Below are 22,543 nucleotides of genomic sequence, written 5' to 3'. Positions count from 1 at the left end.
TACTGTCAGACAGCCATCATATGTGTGAAGTTTCAAATCAATGACGTCATCGGGGTCACGTGACGCGGCCTTAAAGGTGCACTTTTTGAACTAATATAACTCCCTAAGTAATAATGCGATCATGTTGAAACTTGGTAGGTTGTTGGATATTGACAAGTTCTTGTGAATTGTGAAATGACGTCATGATGACGGCATCACATGATTTTTTATGATTTATTTTCATTTTTGCACTTTTAAGTCATAAAATAAACATGGTATAAACCAAATTGTTTTTTTTTAAATAGGCTGGATTGGTCATAACTATTTTGATGCAGAGAGAATTTCAAATTAAGTGGAAAAAATAATTTTAAAATTTTATTAACGAAACAGCTCTGCATTTGTGCACAAATGCAATTTTTTTTTGTATTATTCCATTATGCAACAAAAAACATACAAATACAAAAAGTCACAGAAAAAGCAACCAACAGAATTAAATACAAATGCCTAAAGGGCAGTAAACAAGAAAACCACTGACAGAAGACAAACGAGAATGGACAACAAAAAGACCAAGGACTAGACAGTACCAACTAGACATCTACACACCAGATAAACAAATATAAACCGGACAGAAAATTCTAATTAAAACATATTAACCCATTTTTTGTTCAGGTCATCGAGTGATCCATTTCTTATTGCTATGGCTTTTTCTGTTTTAAAATAAGAATAAACAAACTCTTTAAACGCAGTGATTGATAAAAGAGGCACTTCTTTACACTTATTGTTAAAAATGAACTTTTTCGCCAAAATAATGATAAAGGAGATGAGCGCTTTCCCTAGTATTAAACTAAAACAAATATCTTTACAGCTAAGAGTCACTGGATTATAAAATGTTGAATTAAGCCAGATGATTATATTGTTCCAAAAAAGTTTGACCTTACTGCAATCCCAAAGGAGGTGAAGGATATTCTCATGCTCTTCGTTACAAAAGAAACAAATGTCAGAATTCTTCTTTTTAATTTTGCAAAGAAAGGTGTTTGTTGGAATGAGAAAATGAATGAATTTATATTGAAAATATTGCAAGTTAGGGTCTTTAGTAGTTTTAAAAGGAACATGGTGAACCTCATCCCATTGTGGAGAATATTCAAGCAAAGTGGTCCATTTCTGTTGGCATTTAGTAGGCTCTTGGGCTATAGTTTGGAAAATTGAGTTGTAAACAAATTTATATGTTTTTTGTTGTTGCAAAGTTCATGAATTAATAATGAATGTGACTCTATCTCATGTGTCAAGTCACAGCCAAACAGTTGTTTCCAAGCCCTAGGGAGTGCTTTAAGAAGACCACAGTACTTGATGAAAGTACATTTGACATTGCTATATTTCAGTCGAAAATCATGAAAAGTTAAAATATTCCCATCCTCAGAACAAATATCCATAAGTTTTAAAATCCCTTCATCCTTCCAAGAACGGTTGAAAATACATTTGTTATTGATTTTGACATCTATACTATAATAGCGCTTAAATCGCATGGGCGCCGCCATGTTGTTTTCACGTCAAGTGGTGGCCGCACCCTGCTAAAATGATGCGTCCTGGGGTAAATTTCGGGGTACCCGTGGGTTGGGGGCATGTGTTGTTTGTGACGTCACAGTCAAATCGCGAGCGTGCAGTAACTTTTGGATTGAGGGCAGGCGTCCTTTGTGATGTCACAGCCCATAACTCATATTTTCCAGTGTCGCACGGGTCCCGTTTGTGTTTCTTTTCCGTTTCATGGGATTGATCCCCCCCCCCATTCAGTTTAATATTTTCCTGTCCCATGTCCCAAATCATGATAGTCCCTTTTGTTTTTTTCAATCCATACCCCAGCCCTGTTCATTTTCCCCATCATTTCTAATTTTGCCATTCCCCCGTCCCACAGACGTGTCACTTTGTGCCCCTACCTCCTATCCCCGTCCCAAATCTAACCCATGCCTCCTTCCCGTCATCCCGCCCGTGAATTGTTCTTTGCATTTTTTGCCGTCCCATAACTTTCCCCTTTCCGTGCGGGTCCCGCCAGTCGGGTAGTTCTCCGTTTCGTGTATTTTTCTCTGTCCAGTTTATTTTTCCTGTCCAATGTCATCGTTAGTCCCTTTTTTCTTCTTTTTCTTTCCGTATTATTTCCCCAGCCCTTTTAATTTGTTCCCTTCATTTTTTGCCGTTACCCGCCCCTTTCCAACAGACGTACCACACTGCATGCCCCTTCCTTCTCCCTGTCCCACAACGTGCTCTAATAACCCCCACCAGCCTTCATCCTGTCGTCGAGCCTCGATCTTTTTGTCTTCTTCTTATTATTTGTCGATCTCCCATCCATATTTCCCAGTTTCGCCGCGCGGGTCCCGCTAGTGGTTCTTTCCCAGTCCCATTTCGTTTTTTTGTTGTTGCCACGTTCAGTTTATTACTTTCCTATACTGTATTGTTTATAAGTCTTTTTTCTCCTTTCCTGTAGGCTTATTATATCCCCAGCCCAGTTAATTTGTTTGCCATTCCTCCCCCAGTCCCACCTTGAGCCCCTCCCCTCTCCCATCCCAGGTCATAGAACCCGAGCCTCTGTGTGCTTTCGTTCCCGCGATCCCGTTTTTGGCATTGTTCTTTGTTTGCCACTTGTCCCGTTATACCCCGTTGCGGCACCTATTAGTGGAGAGCGCATCACATGGGGTGTTTAAACGGTTGATAATGACCAGCCGGAGCTCTGTTGATAACTGGTTGTTTTCGGATACTATGCGATAGTCTTGGTTGAAGTTGTTCTCGTTACGGGCGATGCGGATGATGTTGGTTAGTTGGTCGCCCTGTGTGTGGATGGAAAACGTGAAACGTCTTGCACCAGGACTACTACGCGCACGAAGCATTAGAAAAACTCTCAGTCATAAAAATGCAACACACGTAGTCGGAAAACGGATAAGTTTTACAGAGTTTCTTACCTAAGTACGCCTTTTAACCAAAAAGGCATTTATGAATGGGAAAAAAATTGTTGCACTGTATCGTGGCCATGCGATATAAACCCTTGCCTTCGGCTCGGGCCTTTAATCACACGGCCGCGACCCTGCCATGTTTTAAACAGTTTAAGAACTCGTAGCTACCCTTTTATTCCCATAGTAAATAATAGCTTTGGTGGATGTGAACTACAGTATAACACATGGAGATCTAGAATTTCCTTCTAATTTATGGTACCCACACTCGCTCCAGTTGCCTAAACTTCAAATTGACATATAAATAAATCAAATTACAGAAGAGGAAAAGAAAAATGGTTTCTTTAAGCTCAGTTTGTCTACTTATCTTGAAACAATATTTTGTAAGCATTTAACAAACTTTGAAATTCATGTTAGTGTGGAGTTAGCTACATATAATTGAAATATTTAAACTGATCTGGAACCTTGAACTGATTCTCAAGTAAAAAATATGAAAAACACTGTTGTAAAAATGGTTGCACTGTAGCAATTTGATATTCTTTGTGTTTATATTTGACCACTTGAAGATTATATTGGAGTGACAAGTGACGCTGCTACTGGTGCTGCACCTATAACTGTTAATCAACAAGGTATGAAGTGAAATGTTCAAGGACTGGGACTTTTTAGAAAACTTTTAAGATTTTCTTCCAGTTTAATTTACTTCTGGGAATAATTTTTGGAACAAAAGGGCTGATAATTTGGCCTTGGCATGCTTGAATCTTTGGTTTGCTTCCCATGTTTAGTATCAGCAATAAATAACAATAATAATAAATAATAATAATAAGACTTGTAATGCGCACATATCCACCCTGCTGGGTGTTCAAAGCACAGAAATGGTGGCACTCTAACAATATCTCACAATCCACATTTGTCCAACAAAAGGATGAAGGGCTGGAATTGAGGATTACATCATAACCCCATGAAAAATGGAGATTTGGAGCAAAAAAATGTGTCCATTATCTGGCTTCCATTAAGCGTGTCCACAAAACGTTTTCTCTAAACACATTTTCCAGCAGTAAGTTGTTTACAAACATGACTGACTTCAACATTATTGTTGACTACACAGCAGAATCATTTCATACAAGGTAAGGTTAACCATATATTAACAAATTTGTAATGTGCAGGGGAAAACTCCATAGTGATTGTGAGTGGAGCCAATTTACTGCTAACACCCCATGATGCTGAAATGGCCATTCAAAGCTTGTCAGCAAAAGTGCTTATTTGCCAACTGGAAATTAAACCTGAAACTTCCTTAGCAGCAATGAAAATGGCAAAAAGTAAAGGAGGTGAGTAACAAATAACATGAGCAGAAGATGAAACAAACCATCTATTTTAAAGATTGTTTACAACAAACTCATCCCTAGGAATCTATGGAACACCAGTAATGTCGTTGGTGGCTCAGATCTTTAGCGATGTTATTATTATGATCCCATTCTGCAATTTATCATTAAATTTTGCAATTTATTAATTCCACAATTTCATTATTCTAAATTGATGAATGGAAAATTGAAGTGTAAAACTAAATGTAAATACTGAAAAACTGAGCCATGAAATTGCTGAGAGGAGTGCTGAAATCGCTGAAATGGCAGGTACATTGTAAATTGCCCAATTCTGTTCAAATTGCTGAATGGGCTGATGAAAAAGCTATTGTCAACTTGCTGAAAGGGAATGCTCAAATTGCCAAAATGGTCAAGTTGCCAAATTAAATGGGCAATTTGACCAATTGAATGGTCAATATTTACAATGGAACGGTGGAATTCTGAAATGATTGATGAAATTGCTGAATTGAATGGTAAAGTAGTAAAATATTATGACATAATGAATGGAATGTCAATGAGCAAACAAAATGCAAAATTGCTGAACTAAACGATTGCCTAACTGCCAAAATAAGGGAATAAAATGGTAGCGACGAGTTCTTACACGGCCGTTTAAAGCCGCAGGGTTGAATTGCCATGTGATAAATGCCCTCGCCTCATTATCCAGCGTTTAAACACCGCCACGTGACGCGCTCTCCACCAATAGGAGTAGAGAAACTGTCTGGGGTATTTATGAATGAATGATAATTGCTGATGGAGTCTAATAAACATACGTGTAGCAAGACTAAAGATCTTAGCCACCAAAGATAGCAATTAGCACTCAATTGGAACACTCATAGATTAGTTTAAAGAGACTGTTAATTACATGTATGTGTATATATTATAATGAATAGGGTAGATGGCCTTAGCTTTCGATCCAATCCGGACCTTCTTCAGAGGTTTATGCCTCTGAAGAAGGTCAAACAAATACATATCCATTTATAGAAAAAGAGAGGGGGAAAGGGATTAAGGAAAGGATCCAGAAAGAAGCGGGAAAATAACAGCCAATCATAGTTTCTATTTCAGAGACAATATTGGTGGCTATGAACCAATAGGAGTGAAGTGGCGAGGACAAAGGATGTTTAGAATGAAAGGATGGGTTACTGGACCATAAAAGTGGTAAATGTATTGTTCGACAACAATGCAGGGAGACATGAAAGGGTAGGATTAGAGAGCAAGTTGCATCATGATGCAACTAACAATGGTCAATTAATAAGAATAGCAAGATCAAAGGTATGATGATTTTAAAAAATAGGTATGAGGGACCTGTGGAAAAAAAGGGGGGGTACTTACATCAGATAGTTACAGTGATGAATTTATAAAAACAACTTTAAACTAGATTAATTTATACTTTATGTACAAAATATATACAACATAAGTGAAGTGGAGGGTAATGAGAAGTTATTTAACACCAGTGTTTATGTTGAGTCCAAAGGGTTTGACTGTCTTGAGTTGGTGGATCCAGTGTGATTCTCTACTCTTGCGGTGTGTGTCATCACCATTGCAAGCTTCAATCACCAGAAGTTCAACATCAATGACACTATGATTGGGGCTGTTGAAGTGGATAGAGACTGGGTACGGTTTCTTAGTCTTTATGGAAGAGACATGATTCGCAAAGCGAAGACTAAGTTTTGTCTTAGTCTCTCCCACATATTGTAGCCCACATCTCTTACATGATATGACATAGACTACATTAGACGTGCTGCATTCAGAGTTAGTCTTGATGTTGTATGAAGAGCCAGTGGTATGACTCTTCACCTTAAGTGAGGGCTTAATGTGCAGACACGTTTTGCATTTGGAGCGGGTACATTTGTGACAGCCCAGTATATCTGTCGGGGGTTGTGTTTGGACTGTACCTGGGGGAAGTTTGGCCCTGACTAGTATGTCACCAAGTTTCTAGGGCGGCGGAATGCAACCATGGGAACCTCAGGGATTGCTGAGTGTAACCTGCTGGAGGAGTGAAGTATAGACATTTTATTATTGAGAATTGAGGGAAGTTTGGGTAGTTTGGGGTGGAAGGTGTTTCCTTAGCTCTGATGAGCGCCTCTTGTACAGGGTATCTGTGGAACAGATACGCCTGATACGTAAGGCCTGACTGTAAGCAATTGCCTTCTTACAGTGACCAGGGTGACAGCTATTGGAGAGAAGGTACTGGTGGGTGTCGGTGGGTTTACTGTAAACATCTGTGACAAGGCCATTAGGAGACTTGGTTATTGTCACATCTAGAAAGTTAACACTGGTGAGAGATTGTTCGGTAGTGAACTTTATGGTGGGGTGAAATGAGTTGATATGGTCAATAAACTCATCCAAGCTGTCTTGGTCACCACACCAGATGGAGAAAATATCATCAATAAATCTCCACCAAACTAGTGGTCGGTTGGGGGCGGAGGACAGGAGTCTGTCCTCCAACTGAGACATGAATAGGTTAACATATGAGGGTGCCATTTTGGTACCCATGGCAGTACCCTGTACCTGTAGAAAATGCCTGTCAGAAAATGTGAAATTATTCTTCATTAGAATGTGGCTCATGAGTTCCTTAATATGACTCACTGAGGGGCGGGACTGATTACTAGCATTGAGGGCAGAGACACATGCACTCATGCCTTCATGATGGGGTATGTTAGTATACAGTGATGAAACATCAAAAGTAACCAAAATAGCAGAGTCAGGTATTTGGTGCTTGACCTCATCTAGTTTGTGGAGAAAGTCTTTGGTATCCTTGATGAAGGAAGGAATACGGCAGACTAAGGGTTTGAGGAAGCTATCGACAAACTCAGAAATGCGCTCTGTGGGGCTACCATTCCCAGATACAATAGGTCTCCCCGGGTTATTGGGCTTGTGTATCTTGGGTAGAAGGTAGAACCGTGCTGTACGGGGGTCATGTTGGAGAAGATAGTTAAATGTGTCTTTCTCAATACCATTGGCATTATAAATCTTAACCAGGGTGTCACTGATATCTTGGGAGAAAGATTCAGTGGGATCAGAAGCACATTCAATGTAATGATCAGTGTTACTGAGCTGTCTCAGGCCCTCAGCAATGTAGTCGTGTGTGTTCATGACTACAACTGGGGACCCCTTGTCAGCCCGTTTAATCACTATGTCTGGTGATTGGCGGAGTTGTGTAAGGGCGTGCCGCTCATCTTGGGGGAGGTTATTGGGAGTAGGGGTACTGGGGGCCTTAAGAACCTCGGAGTTAACCGAATTGATGTATGTCTCTAGAGACACATCTCGGTTCTTAGGGGGTACCCAAGTACTCTTTTCCCTGAAGCGGTTGCGGGGAATAGGTTGGGTCTCCACAGATGACTCGTCATCCATGGAGGGCTCTACATGAAAGTACTCACGTAGGCGTAACCTAAGATTGAATTGGGCCATGTCCTGTTGGAAAAGAAGTTGGTTAGGTTCTCTGGGTGTGGGGCAAAACTTAAGAGCCCTTGAGAGGAGTTTAACCTGTGGGTCAGTAAGGACCATGTCAGACAGGTTAACTACAGTATTGGTCTCTGGCGACCTAACAGTAGGAGGGGCAATGGTGGCTCTCTTACTGTGGAAACGTCTATGGGTGTGTTTCTTATGGTTAGCCTGGACATTCATACGTTTCTTGTTCTGTGTGTCCATTAGGGTGGACCTTAAGTGTTTGACGTTACATAGTATGGTATCTTGTAACTGTTCAAAATCTTCAATAGAGCATGACTCCTGGAGTTGAGACTCAGTGTCTGTTATCTCAAGCAACTGGTTATCAATGAATTGTTGGCATTGATTTTCCAGCAACTTGATCAAACGGAAAGACGTATTAGTGAGTATCTTGTTCCATTTCTTCAAAAAGGATGGGTCAAGATGCCCAAAGGAAGGGGTACACTTGATCTGTAGGCCTTTGGGAATGATACGGGACAAACGATAAAAACGGTAGTTATCAAGATGTGACATGTAACGGGTGTTCTTTTTCTTAAGCTTGCGGAAAATGCACTTGGTGTCGGGAGCAAGTGCCATAGTGGATGGGGAAATACAGTCAAGGGGAAATAATATGTTAAATCATTCCTGTGGAGAGAACGGGTTATAAATCCTGTACAAAATTGATTATTAATTAACAGACGTGAAAGCAAAAAGTAAAATAAACCTGTGAATAAATGGGGTTAACAAGACCCTGTAAAAGAACGGGTTAAACCTGCAAAGAATATTTAATTATGTACAAACCTGAAAAGAAAAAATGGGTTAACACAAACCTGTTGAAAAAATAGGGGTTAACATAATCCTGTAAAAGGAATGTAGTCAATAATAGGAACCTGTAAAAATAGTAAATTATTTACAAATCTGTTAAGGAAAACTTACCAAAAACCTGCAATATAACGGGTTATGAAACCTGCAAAATCAAGTTATGTACAAACCTGAAAGGGAAGACATTAACAAAAACCTGTGAAAAAAATTGGGGTTAATACAATTATGTAAAATAAAGGGTTGTAAAACCTGCAATGAAATACGTTATGTACAAATCTGAAAAGGAAAAGTTATGTACAAACCTGAAAGGGAAAACGTTAATATAAACCTGTGAAAAAATAGCGGTAAATATAGTCCTGTAAAAGAAAGGGTTATAAAACCTGCAGAAAAATAAACGTTATGTACAAATCTGAAAAGGAAAACGTTAACGCAAGCCTGTGAAAAAAAAGCGGGTTAAACACAATCCTGTAAAACAAATAGGTTAACAACCTGCCAACAAAATTATTTAGTTGTATTTAAAAACCTATAGGGTGAAAAGTAATGATTTATTAATAATCTGTAGAGGAAGGAAAAATGTTTAAAATGTTCTGAGAAGAACAGGTAGGAAGTGGGAAAAGATAAAAATGGATATGGTTTTGACAATTAAAAACAAAATACAAGCAAATCAAGGGGATCAACCCGAAGGGATACAACGACAGATAAATAAAAGTTTCTTACTACGACTTGTGGAGGGTCTGTTGAAATATAATATGATATAAACATTACAAAGTTAGAGTAATTAATCAATATTTATATTATTTTTTTTTTAAAGTTTGATTTTGTCAATGACATAAATTTGATGTGGGAACAAGAGGGTCTATGTATGAGAGGACTGAGACCTAGTCTGTAGGGTTTACAGCTACATGTATGTGCAATGAGAAATGTTGACCTTGCACCCATTTTGTTTTAAAATGGATGCTTGAAACTATTTGTCATTACAGTAACAACCATTTTAAACCCAGCACCAGCAATAGCAGATCTTCAGTCGGATTTCTTCAAGTTTTGTGATATTATTTGCCCGAATGAAACAGAGGTATGCTTTTTTCCTTGCTATTGTTTCCATGTTCGATGGTAGGCGCTGACAAAACATTAAATACAAATATTTTTAAATAGTACTACAATGTTAGAGTTTTTCTCACCACAACAACATGTATTTGTTAAGATTTTGTGCATAGCATAATAGAGTTCAATCAAACAATAAGTATGAACTTAAATAGAGTTTTATTTTCCCTTTTTTTTTTCAACCGGTTTGTAGTCGATTTGGAGTCAGGGCACTCCAAATAGAAAAAAACTCTTAAACATCAAACTTTGACAGACAATGCAAAGATTGAAATCATAACAGCTATGACTCTCAAGACTCTATTATAAAACAATAAAGTTTGTCTTAAGCGTTGCGTGAAATTTGGTGACATGGTAATTTAAGTACAAGCTAATTTTGAATTTTTAAAAACTGTCCTTATTTCTGGAACAAAAGTCAGCCAAAATTGTCACAACCCATGTCGCATTCTTCGGATTTGGTGATCATTAGGTACTCTCATTACCTAAATTTTTTATTGGTTGGGTTACAAGGATAATATATATGGTCAGTCCTTGAGATTGCGAACGCCAAGCTGAACAAATTCTGCTCTGTGCTCAGCACACTAAAAAGGTTGAACACTAGTTTTTTTGGTTGATTGGTTTATCAGAGCATCTATAGAATCAGAGCTTGCAGTTTAGAGATTAATACCAAAGACTCATGACAACTACATTTCAATACTTTATACACATGTAAGTGTGCTATAGAATTATGTTGTCATCCTTATATTCTTCCTTTTAAGAAGTCAAGCAATGCTTTTCTTTTCAGATATGTACAATAAATGACACAGAGTCTCAGTTTTTGATTGCTATTCCCATAGCAGAGAAATCGATGACTGAAACAAACAACGAAAAAAAAAAACTACTGACCAGTGAAACCAAACGGCATGAACTTTTTGAACCGTGGCATTTATGCAAATTTACATCGCATGCAGGCCTATGCAAAAAAAGTGTTGGTTGTCCATTTCCCACTTAGACGAGCGCCTGGTCAGCCACTAATTATAACAACACAAATGCAACCTTGCCACAAAAGCCATCTCTAAGGAAGCATAGCTTGGCTTCCGTTTTGGTTTTCATTCTATTTTTAATGTTTTTTGCATATTGATTTAATTTAATTCATAATTTAGCTTATATTTATTTATTTGTTTTGTGTTTTCTTACTGTGTTTTCCATGGTTTATCATTTTGCTCTTTTCTAGGTTGTCTATTTATACTTCCATTTCTTGTTGGTGTTTTTGTCGTTTTTTGTCAGGACCCCAATGGAAAGAAGTCTTAAGTTATTGGCTTTTGGGGGGTTATCCTTGGATAGTTTTGTGCAGTATTTCTATCTTGTGTTCTATTGTGGTTTATCTTATGTCATTTTCTTTTCTCCTGTTGTTGTGTATGTATTTATTGCATGTTCTTGCTGTATTTTTATTCAAATTCAACCAATCAATCAAAACTTAATATAAACTTCACTAAAATACCTCATTGAAACTTGATCAAATTGTATCAACAAATTATTATATAGAATGTTTTCAAAAAATTGGTACATGTACAAATATAAAGAATAAGACAACATAGAAACTATCCTACAAATTGGAGATGAGTCAGTTGAAAAGACAAGAATTGAAAAAGTGACAGTTCATCTCACTTTACAGCTGGTCATGACCATGTGCAATGTTAAGATCAAGAGATAGACCCGTAACATTGTATCTCCTTAATGAATACGTAGGCACAGCTACTAACGGGTCTGCAAGTTACCAATGTAGATGGGGCTAAATGTGCAGCAATACAGTTACTTCAGAAGGGTTGCAAGACAGTAATCATAACATTGGGAGGTCAAGGGTCATTATTGATGACTTCAGGAGGCATACCAGTGCATATACCAGCAAGATGTGTAAAAGCTTTTGATACTACGGTGAGTGTAATTTACAAACACTTTCAAATTTCACAAAAAGGCTATCAAATTTTGCTATTTCCAGCTTTTTAAAGAGAAAATAAGGGCCACTGGCCTTAGCTTTGTCATAAAACTTTGTGTTTGTTTTCCAACTCATCTGATGCTGCCTATAACAGTTTTGAAGTAGTTTTACTCGGTCATAGTCTCAACCTTTTTAAAAATAAATATTATAGTAAGCCCATTTTCCCCCAAGTGATCATGATCTTCAACAAAATTACCATTTGCTGATTGACATGGGATTTGGTCACACAAAAAAGTTGCCATGCATGCCACAGCCAGTTAATAAAAGAAGGTTCAATAAAAGAAGGTTCCCTTCTTTGGATGATTTTGCCAATGCTCGCTTGCGGAAGATTTTGTCCTAGGTCGGGACCTCCGACGAGATGTAGCATTGCTTGGCAAGATTTCACAAGGGCTGTTGTCCTTTGACACAAGGTACATACTGTAATAATAATAATAATTTTAATAATTAAAACTTATAAAGCGCCATCTATCTAAGACTAAACTTATTCCGAGGCACATAAAACAAACAAAGAGAGTAACAAAACAAAAACAAAAATACAAATTACGAAGCTTGGAAAGAAATAAGGGTACGTTGAATAAAAATGTTGAATTACATAAACGTGTTGGCAAAAATAAATGGTTAAAAACAGACAGAAAGTCAATCATAAGAAATTTTGAATAGGTGGGTTTTTAGCAGAGATTTGAAAATGTCCAGAGACGCTGTAGCTCGAATATGTAAAGGAAGAGAGTTCCAGAGTGTGGGTGCGGATACAGAAAAAGCATGAACGCCGTTGGAAGTGTTTGTTTTAGGGACAGTTAAATAAAGTTGGTTTGTAGAGCGAAGATTGCGAGTAGGTGTATATGGTGAGAGAATTTCTTCGAGATATGGAGGAGCCCTTCCATTCATAGCTTTTTCCAGGCGAGCAAAATAATTTTGAATTTATTTCTTTGACAGACTGGGAGCCAGTGAAGTTGTTTTAATACATGGTGATGTGATCATATCAACGTGTATTAGATAATATACGAGCAGCAGCGTTCTGGACATTTTGAAGTTTTGTGATAAGATTCTTGTTTATACTGTATTGTAAAATTTTACAACCATGCTACAAATATTGCTCTAGTGTGAATATGTCTTTATCAACTTCATTCCTTTATGGACCCCTGTTATCATTGAGGGATGAGAAAATTAAAAAGACTAAAGTTTTGTTATCACGGGAGGTGCACACACGTAACACTAACCAGTAATCATTTTTTGGGCTCACCTGCAACTTTTTTTTACCAGCCCACATGTATTAAGGGGGGAAAAAATTTGAACACCCCCCCCCCCCCCAAAAAAAAAAATCATTTTGGGATGGTCTTGTCCACTAATTTCTGCCCTTGATAATACATCTTTTCATCAACAACCATTTTTATGGGTTTTTGATACGAGGTTCAGTTGTATGAAAATATTCTTTTGTAATAAAATGTTCGTGATCTAACAACAAAAAAAGATGTGGCGAAAGGTTCACGCGTCACATGTGCGATCACAGCCACATTAAATTTAGCACAAATCAAGACTTGTCAAAAACTTTTATGAACTTTAAATCAATCTTTCTTTGGGACTTGACCATCCTTCCCCCCATTTACATGAAATGTGTGAGACTCGCCCGACATGTAGTAATGAAAAGACTCACCCGCTGCTACAAAAGTCAATTTCCCCAAGTCAGAGATCTTAATAAAAAGTCGGAAGTGAAAACAAAAGTCAGAAAAAGCGGAAGAATTTCATCCCTGACCAATGTCACCACACGGCTTTTGCATTTTGTACTCGCCTTTTCATGCCTCATAGACATTACACTTTTCAGAAGGCCTCTTGATTTAAAAAAGTAACCAACATGCTTGTATTTGTCTTTCTAGGGTGCAGGAGATTCATTTGTGGGTGCTTTAGCCTACTACCTAGCCCTTCATCCAAACTTAAGCTTAGAGGAGATGATTAAGAATGCTTCCTACATTGCATCAATCAGCGTTCAGTCAGCAGGCACACAGACAAGCTATCCATCACACAAAGATCTACCAAGTCACTTGTTGTAATGTGGTAGACAGAGAGAAGCTCAAGCTCTGATATAACTACTTTGACTGTAGCATAAATAAGGCCATCAACCTCATATACAATGTTTACTCTTGCACAAGGTGATCCACATGCTAAATGGGATAGCCTTAATGAAATTTGCTCTAAATATTTTACACAGGATTTAGATGTACATGAGTTTATTTAAAATAATGAACACATTAATTTCATACAATAAATTTACATACTGAAATTACAATTTGTACAATTATAGACTTGTGAGATAATGTAAATATTATAAACTCATGTTCTTAAAGGAACACGTTGCCTTGGATCGGACGAGTTGGTCTGAAAAAAAAAACAGTTTGAAACTGTTAGTTATAAATGCATATGTTTGGAAAAATGTTTTAAAAGTAGAATACAATGATTCACACAAATTTGCCTCGAAATTGCTTGGTTTTCCTTTTGCTTTGCGAACTAACACGGTCGGCCATTTTTGGGAATAAAAAATTTGACTCCCATAAACGGCAAAAGTGTTAGTCGACGAGGTAAAAGGAAAACCATGCATTTTCTAGGCATATTTGTGTGGATCATTTTATTCTACTTTTTAAACATCTTTCATTTTACAACAAACGGTTACAAAACGCTTTTCAAAGACCAACTCGACCGATCCAAGGCAACGTGTTCCTTTAAGATAATACACTTTTAAAATATATACTATTAGCAATCAAGGATACTATTAGCAATCAATGGAGAAACGGCTCCCTCTGAAGTATTCAAGAAAGAAGTAGTTTTCCACTAAAACATTTTAACAAAGTTTAATTATGAGGTATCTAAACCTCATAATTGAACTTTGAGGGCTCGAAATCAAGCATCTGAAAGCACACAACTTTGTGTGACAAGGGTGTATTTTCTTCCATTATTATCTCACAACTTGACGACCAATTGATTTCAAATTTTCACAGGTTTGTTATTTTATGCAGATGTTGAGGTTTACCAAGTGAGACAACTGGTCTTTGGCAATTACCAATAGTGTCTTTAATATCACTATGTCAATGTCATCTTGTTTAAAATATATATATATCTAAGATATATATGAATGGTCTCTGACAGGCACCCCCGAACAGAGATATTTACAAAATTGGGAGACCATGTACCACCAACATAGGGCTATCAGTTGGTAGAGCGCCGGCACGTTAAACCAGAGGTCGTTGGTTCAAATCCCGCTCTAGTCAATTTTTCTTTGTCCAACCCAAAATCATTTAAAAATGTACCCAGTCAGTTTCCCTTGTGGTTTATTATTTGATATATATATTTATATATATAAATGATTTTGGGTTGAACAAAGAAAAACTGACTAGAGCGGGATTTGAACCAACGACCTCCGGTTTAACGTGCCGGCGCTCTACCAACTGAGCTATCTAGCACTATGTTGGTGGTCTCCCTATTTAGTCAATACATGTATCTCAAAGATCAATTATGAGGTTTATATACCTCATAATTAAACTTTGTTAAAATGTTTTAGTGGAAAACTACTTCTTTCTTGAATACTTCAATATTGATTGCACTCTAGTCCTACCCTTTCATGTTTCCTGCATTGTAATACATAAAATGCTTTTACCACTTTTATGGTCCAGTAATCCACCCTTTCATACTGACCATCCTTTGTCCTCACCACCTTACTCCTATTGATTTCCTAGCTACATATTGTTCATAAATTAGTAACTTTGATTGGCTATAACTTTCCCACTTTTTCTGGATCCTTCCCTTGTTTAAAAAATATCCCTCTCCCCTCCTTTTTTATAAATGAATATATGTATTTGTTTGTACTTGTTTATGCCTCTGAAGAAGGTTCAGTTTGGGTAGAAAGACAAGTTTTTGTCCATCAAAACCAGTCAAAATGATAGAGAGCAACAGTTGCTTTTTGTTTGCTTGATAGTTCAAGATAAAAATAAACTTTTTGTCAACAATTAAATTGCAACTTTATAGTTAACCATGAACTTTCTAATCCAATTTCAACCATTTATGGATCTTACATACCTCTCTAATAACTCTGTGGTTTCTTGACACCAAAAAGTCTGAAAATTATTCATGCTTGGGTGAGCACTGCTCACTGAAGAATAAGTAGCCGACATCTTGGAGTGAATTTTTTAAGTCAAAATCTTCATGCCCTTTACAAAAGTGAGCAGTGCTCACCCAATCATAAATTATTTTCAGACTTTTTTGTGTCATATGAAAGTTAAGTCCATAAACTATCCATACAGAGTCATATATTTTTTTATTTGGCAGCCATTTCAATTTTTGCAAACTTTCCTCCTCTCCCAAAAACTCCTTTTATAAACAAAAGAAGGGTGTACATACAAGTAAACTGCGCCAATAAAGTATCTAAACACTTACAAATGGTCAGATATATCGGAACCTGAAACAGTATACCAAAAAATAATTATTCATTTCGAGTCACCGTTAATTTCTGCACATTTTGACACATCTTGTGTTGCGCTACGATGTTGTTTGGTGGATTTACGGGCACTTGAGTGGCTTAAGGTCGAATTTCAAAAGTTGCAAAAGCCCCTATTCAAGCTAAATCGTTGTATTGTGACGAGTAAGATCGGCGTTTCTTTTGCCCGCCTTTTATAAATGATTTTTTTTTGTCGCGTTTTGGATAAATCGGTTGCGATGAACATCAGCAATAACTGTCAGTAACCAAGCAAAGGGGTCAAAGATGGGAGTCATACAACAATGGTAAGCAAGGAAAGGTGTTTCAAGATAACAGGAAAGATGGCTCAAACGACCAAACAGGAAAGAGGACGGATCATTGGTTTGATAGAAGCCGGTACGTCGATGCGACGGTCAGTAAATGGTGGAATCGCTACCAAGCTCAGGGAAATGTGGACGACCTGCCAAGGAGTGGCCGTCCGAGGGTGACTTCTGCAGCAGAAGAAGAAAGTGAACAAGTCCATAAAGCCTGACACCACTCTCGAGGGGTTTGCGACGCATCCTGATCAGGAAATGGCAGGGGATTGACCAGGGACAGATCAGAGGTCTCATTGAGAGTATGAGAAGACGACTCTTTGCCGTTCAGGACAATGATGGAGGACACACCAAGAATGGAGGACAGGATAACAGCAGTTTTAGAGTTAAAGATACGGCAATTAATTTCATGGTCATGTAAACGAAACGAGTTTGTGTCTTTTGCCTTGATTTTGTCTGAGTGTGATGCTTATGTGAGTTCCCTTTTGGAATTGGGGTGAATAGGGGCTTTTGCAACTTTTGAAATTCGACCTTCAGCCACTCAAGTGTCCATAAATCCACCAAACAACATCGTAGCGCAACACAAGATGTGTCAAAACGTGCAGAAATTAACGGTGAATAGAAACGAACAATCAAATTTTTGTATACTATTTCAGGTTCCGATAAATCTGACCATTTGTAAGTGTTTAGATACTTTATTGGCGCAGTTTATGTTACTAATGGACTATATTACAGAACAGAAAATGCGCACCATGTTAATCTGAACATCAAATTGGTTAATTAACCCCCCAATAAATAAGTTAATACCTGCTCAACTAAAGAAATATAACAATTTTACATTTTAAAACAGTACACTTTTTCAATGGCTGGCCCCATTTTTACTCCATAAAATGGCCAATCGTGTTAGTTTGTGATGTACAAGGAAAACCACGTATTTTCGAGGCATGTTTGTGTGGATTATTATACTATACTTTTAAACTATCTAACCATACATATTTCATAACAAACAGTAACAAATGCTTTTCAAAGACCAACTTGCCAAAAAGAGGAGCAAAAGTGCCAATAGTCACTATCGTGTCCCTTTAAAACTCCAAACAATCAGTTGGAGTTTTGATTGAATTATTCAAACTTTTAGTATAGGGTTAGTTACCCTCTTTACACCTATTGTGGTTGCTGGCTAAACATAATTCTTCTTTGTGAGTCTTTTACTTTATAATTATTAGCTACCCTTGGTGCTTGCTGATCGGCCAACACAATCCCATTGGATTCAAAATCGGAAGGTTTAATAGCATTTGTAATATTTTTCATTCTGTGGCAGACACATCCAGTCACACATATCAATATGAATACAAGCACACACACACCTAAAGCAATTACTGCAGTGTGAAATTCGACACTTGTTGCAATCACTGTTGGAATAACTGTTGTAGGTAGAAAACCACTCAGGATCCTGTTCAAAAGAAAATTAGTAAAAGAACTTGTGTACACCATAAATCAAGAATTAGCAATTCTAGAGCAGTGTCTTTACCAACTAGACCACCGAGATTGCCGGGTAGCTAGAGGCAGTTCCAATCATATATTTTAGCAGTAGGTACCGCTGTGTGAACCTATTTTGTACCCCTTGAGTCATACTGTTCAGGACTTTGTGATGTTTGAAAATATTTTGACAGGGAAAAGGGTGAAATTGGGGCCATGTTTTTTAATAAAATGTGAAATGTGTTGAAAGCTTTAAGATGGCACAAACATGTCTTCATGACATGTGGTTCAGGAAATGTGATTTATTTGAACTTCCTGTTTGGACCAGAAGGAAAGGTAAAAATAAAATGTTCCAAGATGACACAAAGGTTATGACTTTCTTACATCTTATTTGTTAAATTGAATTTCCTGTTAGAACCAGAAGTAAAGGTCAAAAATGAAAAAAATGTGTGTGTCATACATAAGGCCCAAAGATAATGATTTATTTTTTCCAGAGCTTCCTGTTTGAACCAGGTCAAAATGTGGTCAAAACCAGGTAACATTTTCAAAAAAAGAGCTACTTATCCAGGCGACTCTATGACAATGAGCGCATAGTCAATAACAGTGCGAGGACCCGGTCTTCACTACGTGGTAATGACAGGGTTGGTGGCTGGCTGATGAATAACGGACCAAGACAATTCTTGTAATATAGGTTTTCTCGGTCAATTTCGGAAAATGAACAGCCTGTTCTATTTCGCATGAAATCGAATGCTACTGAATAGGGTCATGCGATTTCTTTTTAAGACTGGTCAAATGTACTTTTACGTCATTCAATTTAACAAGATAATCATTCAATTTAACAATTCATGGAAGCTGCATTCAAATTCGCAGGAGTTTTTTTGAGGCGTGTGTAATTTAATTAAAATGTTGGGGCAGTCAATTCTGGAATTTGTGCAATCTTAAAAACGTATGTAACTTGTTGTTTCCTTATGAATGTTAAAGGCATACGGTTCATATTTTGGCACTCTTGAACATAATATGCCAAGATGTCTGGCAGGCCAACAGATTGATGGTTGGCAAAAGTTTAAACAAAAATAAAACACAAAAAAAAACCAGGAAAAACATTTAAAAACTAACAAACATTCAAACACATTCAAATATCAGGTCTTGGTCAGTTAACCATTAAAGGTCTCCGGAAAAATAAAGAAGAAAAAAACCCTTATGGGGCCCCAGGTAAAGTCTACTGGAAACATAAAATAAAGAAAATAAGGAATTCGCTTGATTTAAAAGTGAAGGTAAGAAACAGTTGCCTTTTTACAGTTTATCTGTTTATTCATGTATCTTTAGTCGTATAGGCTACTTATTTGAATCCTCGTTGAGCGAAATTGATTGCCTCTTTACGGTATTGAAAATGATTAAATCTCTAGTCGAACCAGCTTTGCTAAATTGAATGATGATTGTGTGTCCAAAAAAAATTAGTGTACTTGGAACTTGAATGCCTCAAAATGAAATTGAATGGCCGAATTTGAAAGGCAGTAAAAACCGGAGAGGCAAAATAGCTTTAATTCGAACGCATGAAAATTGAATTGGCTGCTCATTTTCCGAAAGTGACCGAGAAAACCTATAAATACAATTGGTCAAAATGTGAATTTTTTTCTTTGTGTTTCTGTTGTACTCGTGTTCAAGGGCCTCATTTTGTCAACTGTGAGCTCTGCTGAATGTAAAACAAGACCATATGTTCATATGGGTTTATACACGTGCATTAGTTACATAAAAATAGACATCTTGCATGTGACGTCACTCTCTCAAAAAGCGGCCTGACTGGACTCAAATGATTGGACGATAGCAGCATAAGTTCTTTGTTCTTTGTTCTTTAAGCATAAAAACATGCGCATGAGCTCAGGTCCCTGTAGCATGTCGCGTTGTGCAAGGGGTCTATTGATACACGCAAAAGTTCCTTTTATTTGCTAGTTTCCAGAGCCAGTCTTTATATCAACTCCACGTGATCGAGTTTTGACCAACCAGAGTCTGTAAAGCCTCCAAGGTATTTATGAATGTTAAACAGTAAACAGAAGTTACATGTAATTACCTGATAGTAATGGCAGTGTACTTAATGTTTGAATACTCCACTTGTAATCTATTAGAATTGATGGCTTCTTGAAGATCAAAGTAGGCGACGTGTGCAGGAATATCTAAAGGAATGTACACATAACAATCCAATTAAATTAATCCAATCAAATTTAAGTTAAGAGGCATTTCTTTTTTCAAGTAGGAAGTTGCCTTTTTGTGTATCATCTGTACCCATGTCCATCTGTTTATGAACTGATTTATTTCCATCTTTCTGATGTTGAAACCAATAGATACTTAGAGTACTCGGCACTGTAATCTGGGTTGTACTAAAACCCCCTCAACCCCCATGTCTACTCAGCACTGTAATCTGGGTTGTACTAAAACCCCCTCAACCCCCATGTCTACTCAGCACTGTAATCTGGGTTGTACTAAAACCCCCTCAACCCCCATGTCTACTCAGCACTGTAACCTGGGTTGTTCTAAAACCCCCTCAACCCCCATGTCTACTCAGCACTGTAACCTGGGTTGTACTAAAACCCCCTCAACCCCCATGCCTACTCGGCACTGTAACCTGGGTTGTTCTAAAACCCCCTCAACCCCCATGTCTACTCAGCACTGTAACCTGGGTTGTACTAAAACCCCCTCAACCCCCATGCCTACTCGGCACTGTAATCTGGGTTGTACTAAAACCCCCTCAACCCCCATGTCTACTCAGCACTGTAACCTGGGTTGTACTAAAACCCCCTCAACCCCCATGCCTACTCGGCACTGTAACCTGGGTTGTACTAAAACCCCCTCAACCCCCATGTCTACTCAGCACTGTAACCTGGGTTGTGCTAAAACCCCCTCAACCCCCATGGCTACTCAGCACTGTAACCTGGGTTGTACTAAAACCCCCTCAACCCCCATGTCTACTCAGCACTGTAACCTGGGGTGACTAAAACCCCCTCAACCCCATGTCTACCAGCACTGTAACCTGGGTTGTGCTAAAACCCCCTCAACCCCCATGTCTACTCAGCACTGTAACCTGGGTTGTACTAAAACCCCCCTCAACCCCATGTTCAGCACTTACCTGGTTGCTACCAACCCCCTCAACCCCCATGTCTACTCGCACTGTAAACCTGGGTTTGTACTAAAACCCCTCAACCCCCAGTTCTACTCAGCACTGTAACCTGGGTTGTACTAAAACCCCCTCAACCCTCATGTCTACTCAGCACTGTAACCTGGGTTGTACTAAAACCCCTCAACCCCATGTCTACTCAGCACTGTAAACCTGGGTTGTGCTAAAACCCCTCAACCCCCATGGCTACTCGGCACTGTAACCTGGGTTGCACTAAAACCCCTCAACCCTCATGTCTACTCAGCACTATAACCTGGGTTGTACTAAAAAAAACCTCGACCCCCATGCCTACGTGGCACTGTAACCTGGGTTGCACTAAAACCCCCTCAACCCCCATGGCTACTCGGCACTGTAACCTGGGTTGTCCTAAAACCCCCTCAACCCCCATGTCTTACTCAGCACTGTAACCTGGGTTGTACTAAAACCCCCTCGGCCCCCATGGCTACTCAGCACTATAACCTGGGTTGTACTAAAACCCCCCTCGACCCCCATGCCTACTCAGCACTGTAACCTGGGTTGTGCTAAAACCCCCTCAACCCCCATGGCTACTCGGCACTGTAACCTGGGTTTCACTAAAACCCCCTCAACCCCCATGTCTACTCGGGTAACTTGGGTTGTACTAAAACCCCCTCAACCCCCATGGCTACTCAGCACTATAACCTGGGTTGTCCTAAAACCCCCTCAACCCCCATGTCTACTCAGCACTGTAACCTGGGTTGTACTAAAACCCCCTCGGCCCCCATGGCTACTCAGCACTATAACCTGGGTTGTACTAAAACCCCCTCAACCCCCATGTCTACTCAGCACTGTAACCTGGGTTGTTCTAAAACCCCCCTCAACCCCCATGTCTACTCAGCACTGTAACCTGGGTTGTACTAAAACCCCCTCAACCCCCATGTCTACTCAGCACTGTAACCTGGGTTGTGCTAAAACCCCCTCAACCCCCATGGCTACTCGGCACTGTAACCTGGGTTGCACTAAAACCCCCTCAACCCCCATGTCTACTCAGCACTGTAACCTGGGTTGTGCTAAAACCCCCTCAACCCCCATGTCTACTCAGCACTGTAACCTGGGTTGTACTAAAACCCCCTCAACCCCCATGTCTACTCAGCACTGTAACCTGGGTTGTACTAAAACCCCCTCAACCCCCATGTCTACTCAGCACTGTAACCTGGGTTGTGCTAAAACCCCCTCAACCCCTATGTCTACTCAGCACTGTAACCTGGGTTGTACTAAAACCCCCTCAACCCCCATGTCTACTCAGCACTGTAACCTGGGTTGTACTAAACCCCCTCAACCCCCATGTCTACTTGGCACTGTAACCTGGGGTGTACTAAAACCCCCTCAACCCCCATGTCTTCGCCTCGGGTTCCATTTCCCCCCTCGGGTGTACAAAACCCAGGTCGAAATTCCAGTTGAACCTAGTTAAACTGGGTTTAACTGGAACTAGTTGAAACCAGTTGATAAACTAGTTAAACACAGTTAAAACCAGTTGGTTTAATACGGAAAATGGACAGAGACCAACTGGTTTATA

At 38.8% G+C, this 22,543-nt stretch overlaps 2 protein-coding genes across 4 annotated transcripts in view; one reads left to right on the top strand and one right to left on the bottom strand.

The window, feature by feature from the left end:
- The window catches only part of LOC117295849 (ribokinase-like), a 33,617-nt gene extending 19,620 nt beyond the window's left edge, over positions 1–13,997 (top strand). For both annotated transcript variants that reach the window (XM_033778629.1, XM_033778637.1), the window contains exons 4-8: positions 3,482–3,544; positions 4,079–4,240; positions 9,499–9,590; positions 11,345–11,530; positions 13,463–13,997. In XM_033778629.1, coding sequence (XP_033634520.1) covers positions 3,482–3,544; positions 4,079–4,240; positions 9,499–9,590; positions 11,345–11,530; positions 13,463–13,636 — 677 coding nt within the window. In that variant the 3' untranslated portion in view covers positions 13,637–13,997. The remainder of the gene's footprint in view (positions 1–3,481; positions 3,545–4,078; positions 4,241–9,498; positions 9,591–11,344; positions 11,531–13,462) is intronic.
- Positions 13,998–17,021: 3,024 nt separating this feature from the next.
- LOC117288834 (leishmanolysin-like peptidase 2) overlaps positions 17,022–22,543 on the bottom strand; it is a 64,384-nt gene continuing 58,862 nt past the window's right edge. Inside the window, exons 17-18 of one of the 2 annotated variants that reach the window (XM_033769688.1) lie at positions 19,909–20,011; positions 17,022–17,814 (exon numbers count right to left, since the gene is read on the bottom strand). In XM_033769688.1, coding sequence (XP_033625579.1) covers positions 17,526–17,814; positions 19,909–20,011 — 392 coding nt within the window. In that variant the 3' untranslated portion in view covers positions 17,022–17,525. Of the gene's footprint in view, positions 17,815–19,908; positions 20,012–22,543 lie in introns of those variants that run through there. The other variant, XM_033769696.1, reaches the window with a different exon arrangement.

Source organism: Asterias rubens, chromosome 1 (genome assembly GCF_902459465.1).
Source record: "Asterias rubens chromosome 1, eAstRub1.3, whole genome shotgun sequence".
NCBI lineage: Eukaryota > Metazoa > Echinodermata > Asteroidea > Forcipulatida > Asteriidae > Asterias > Asterias rubens.
This window is presented reverse-complemented; position numbering and strand designations above follow the sequence as displayed.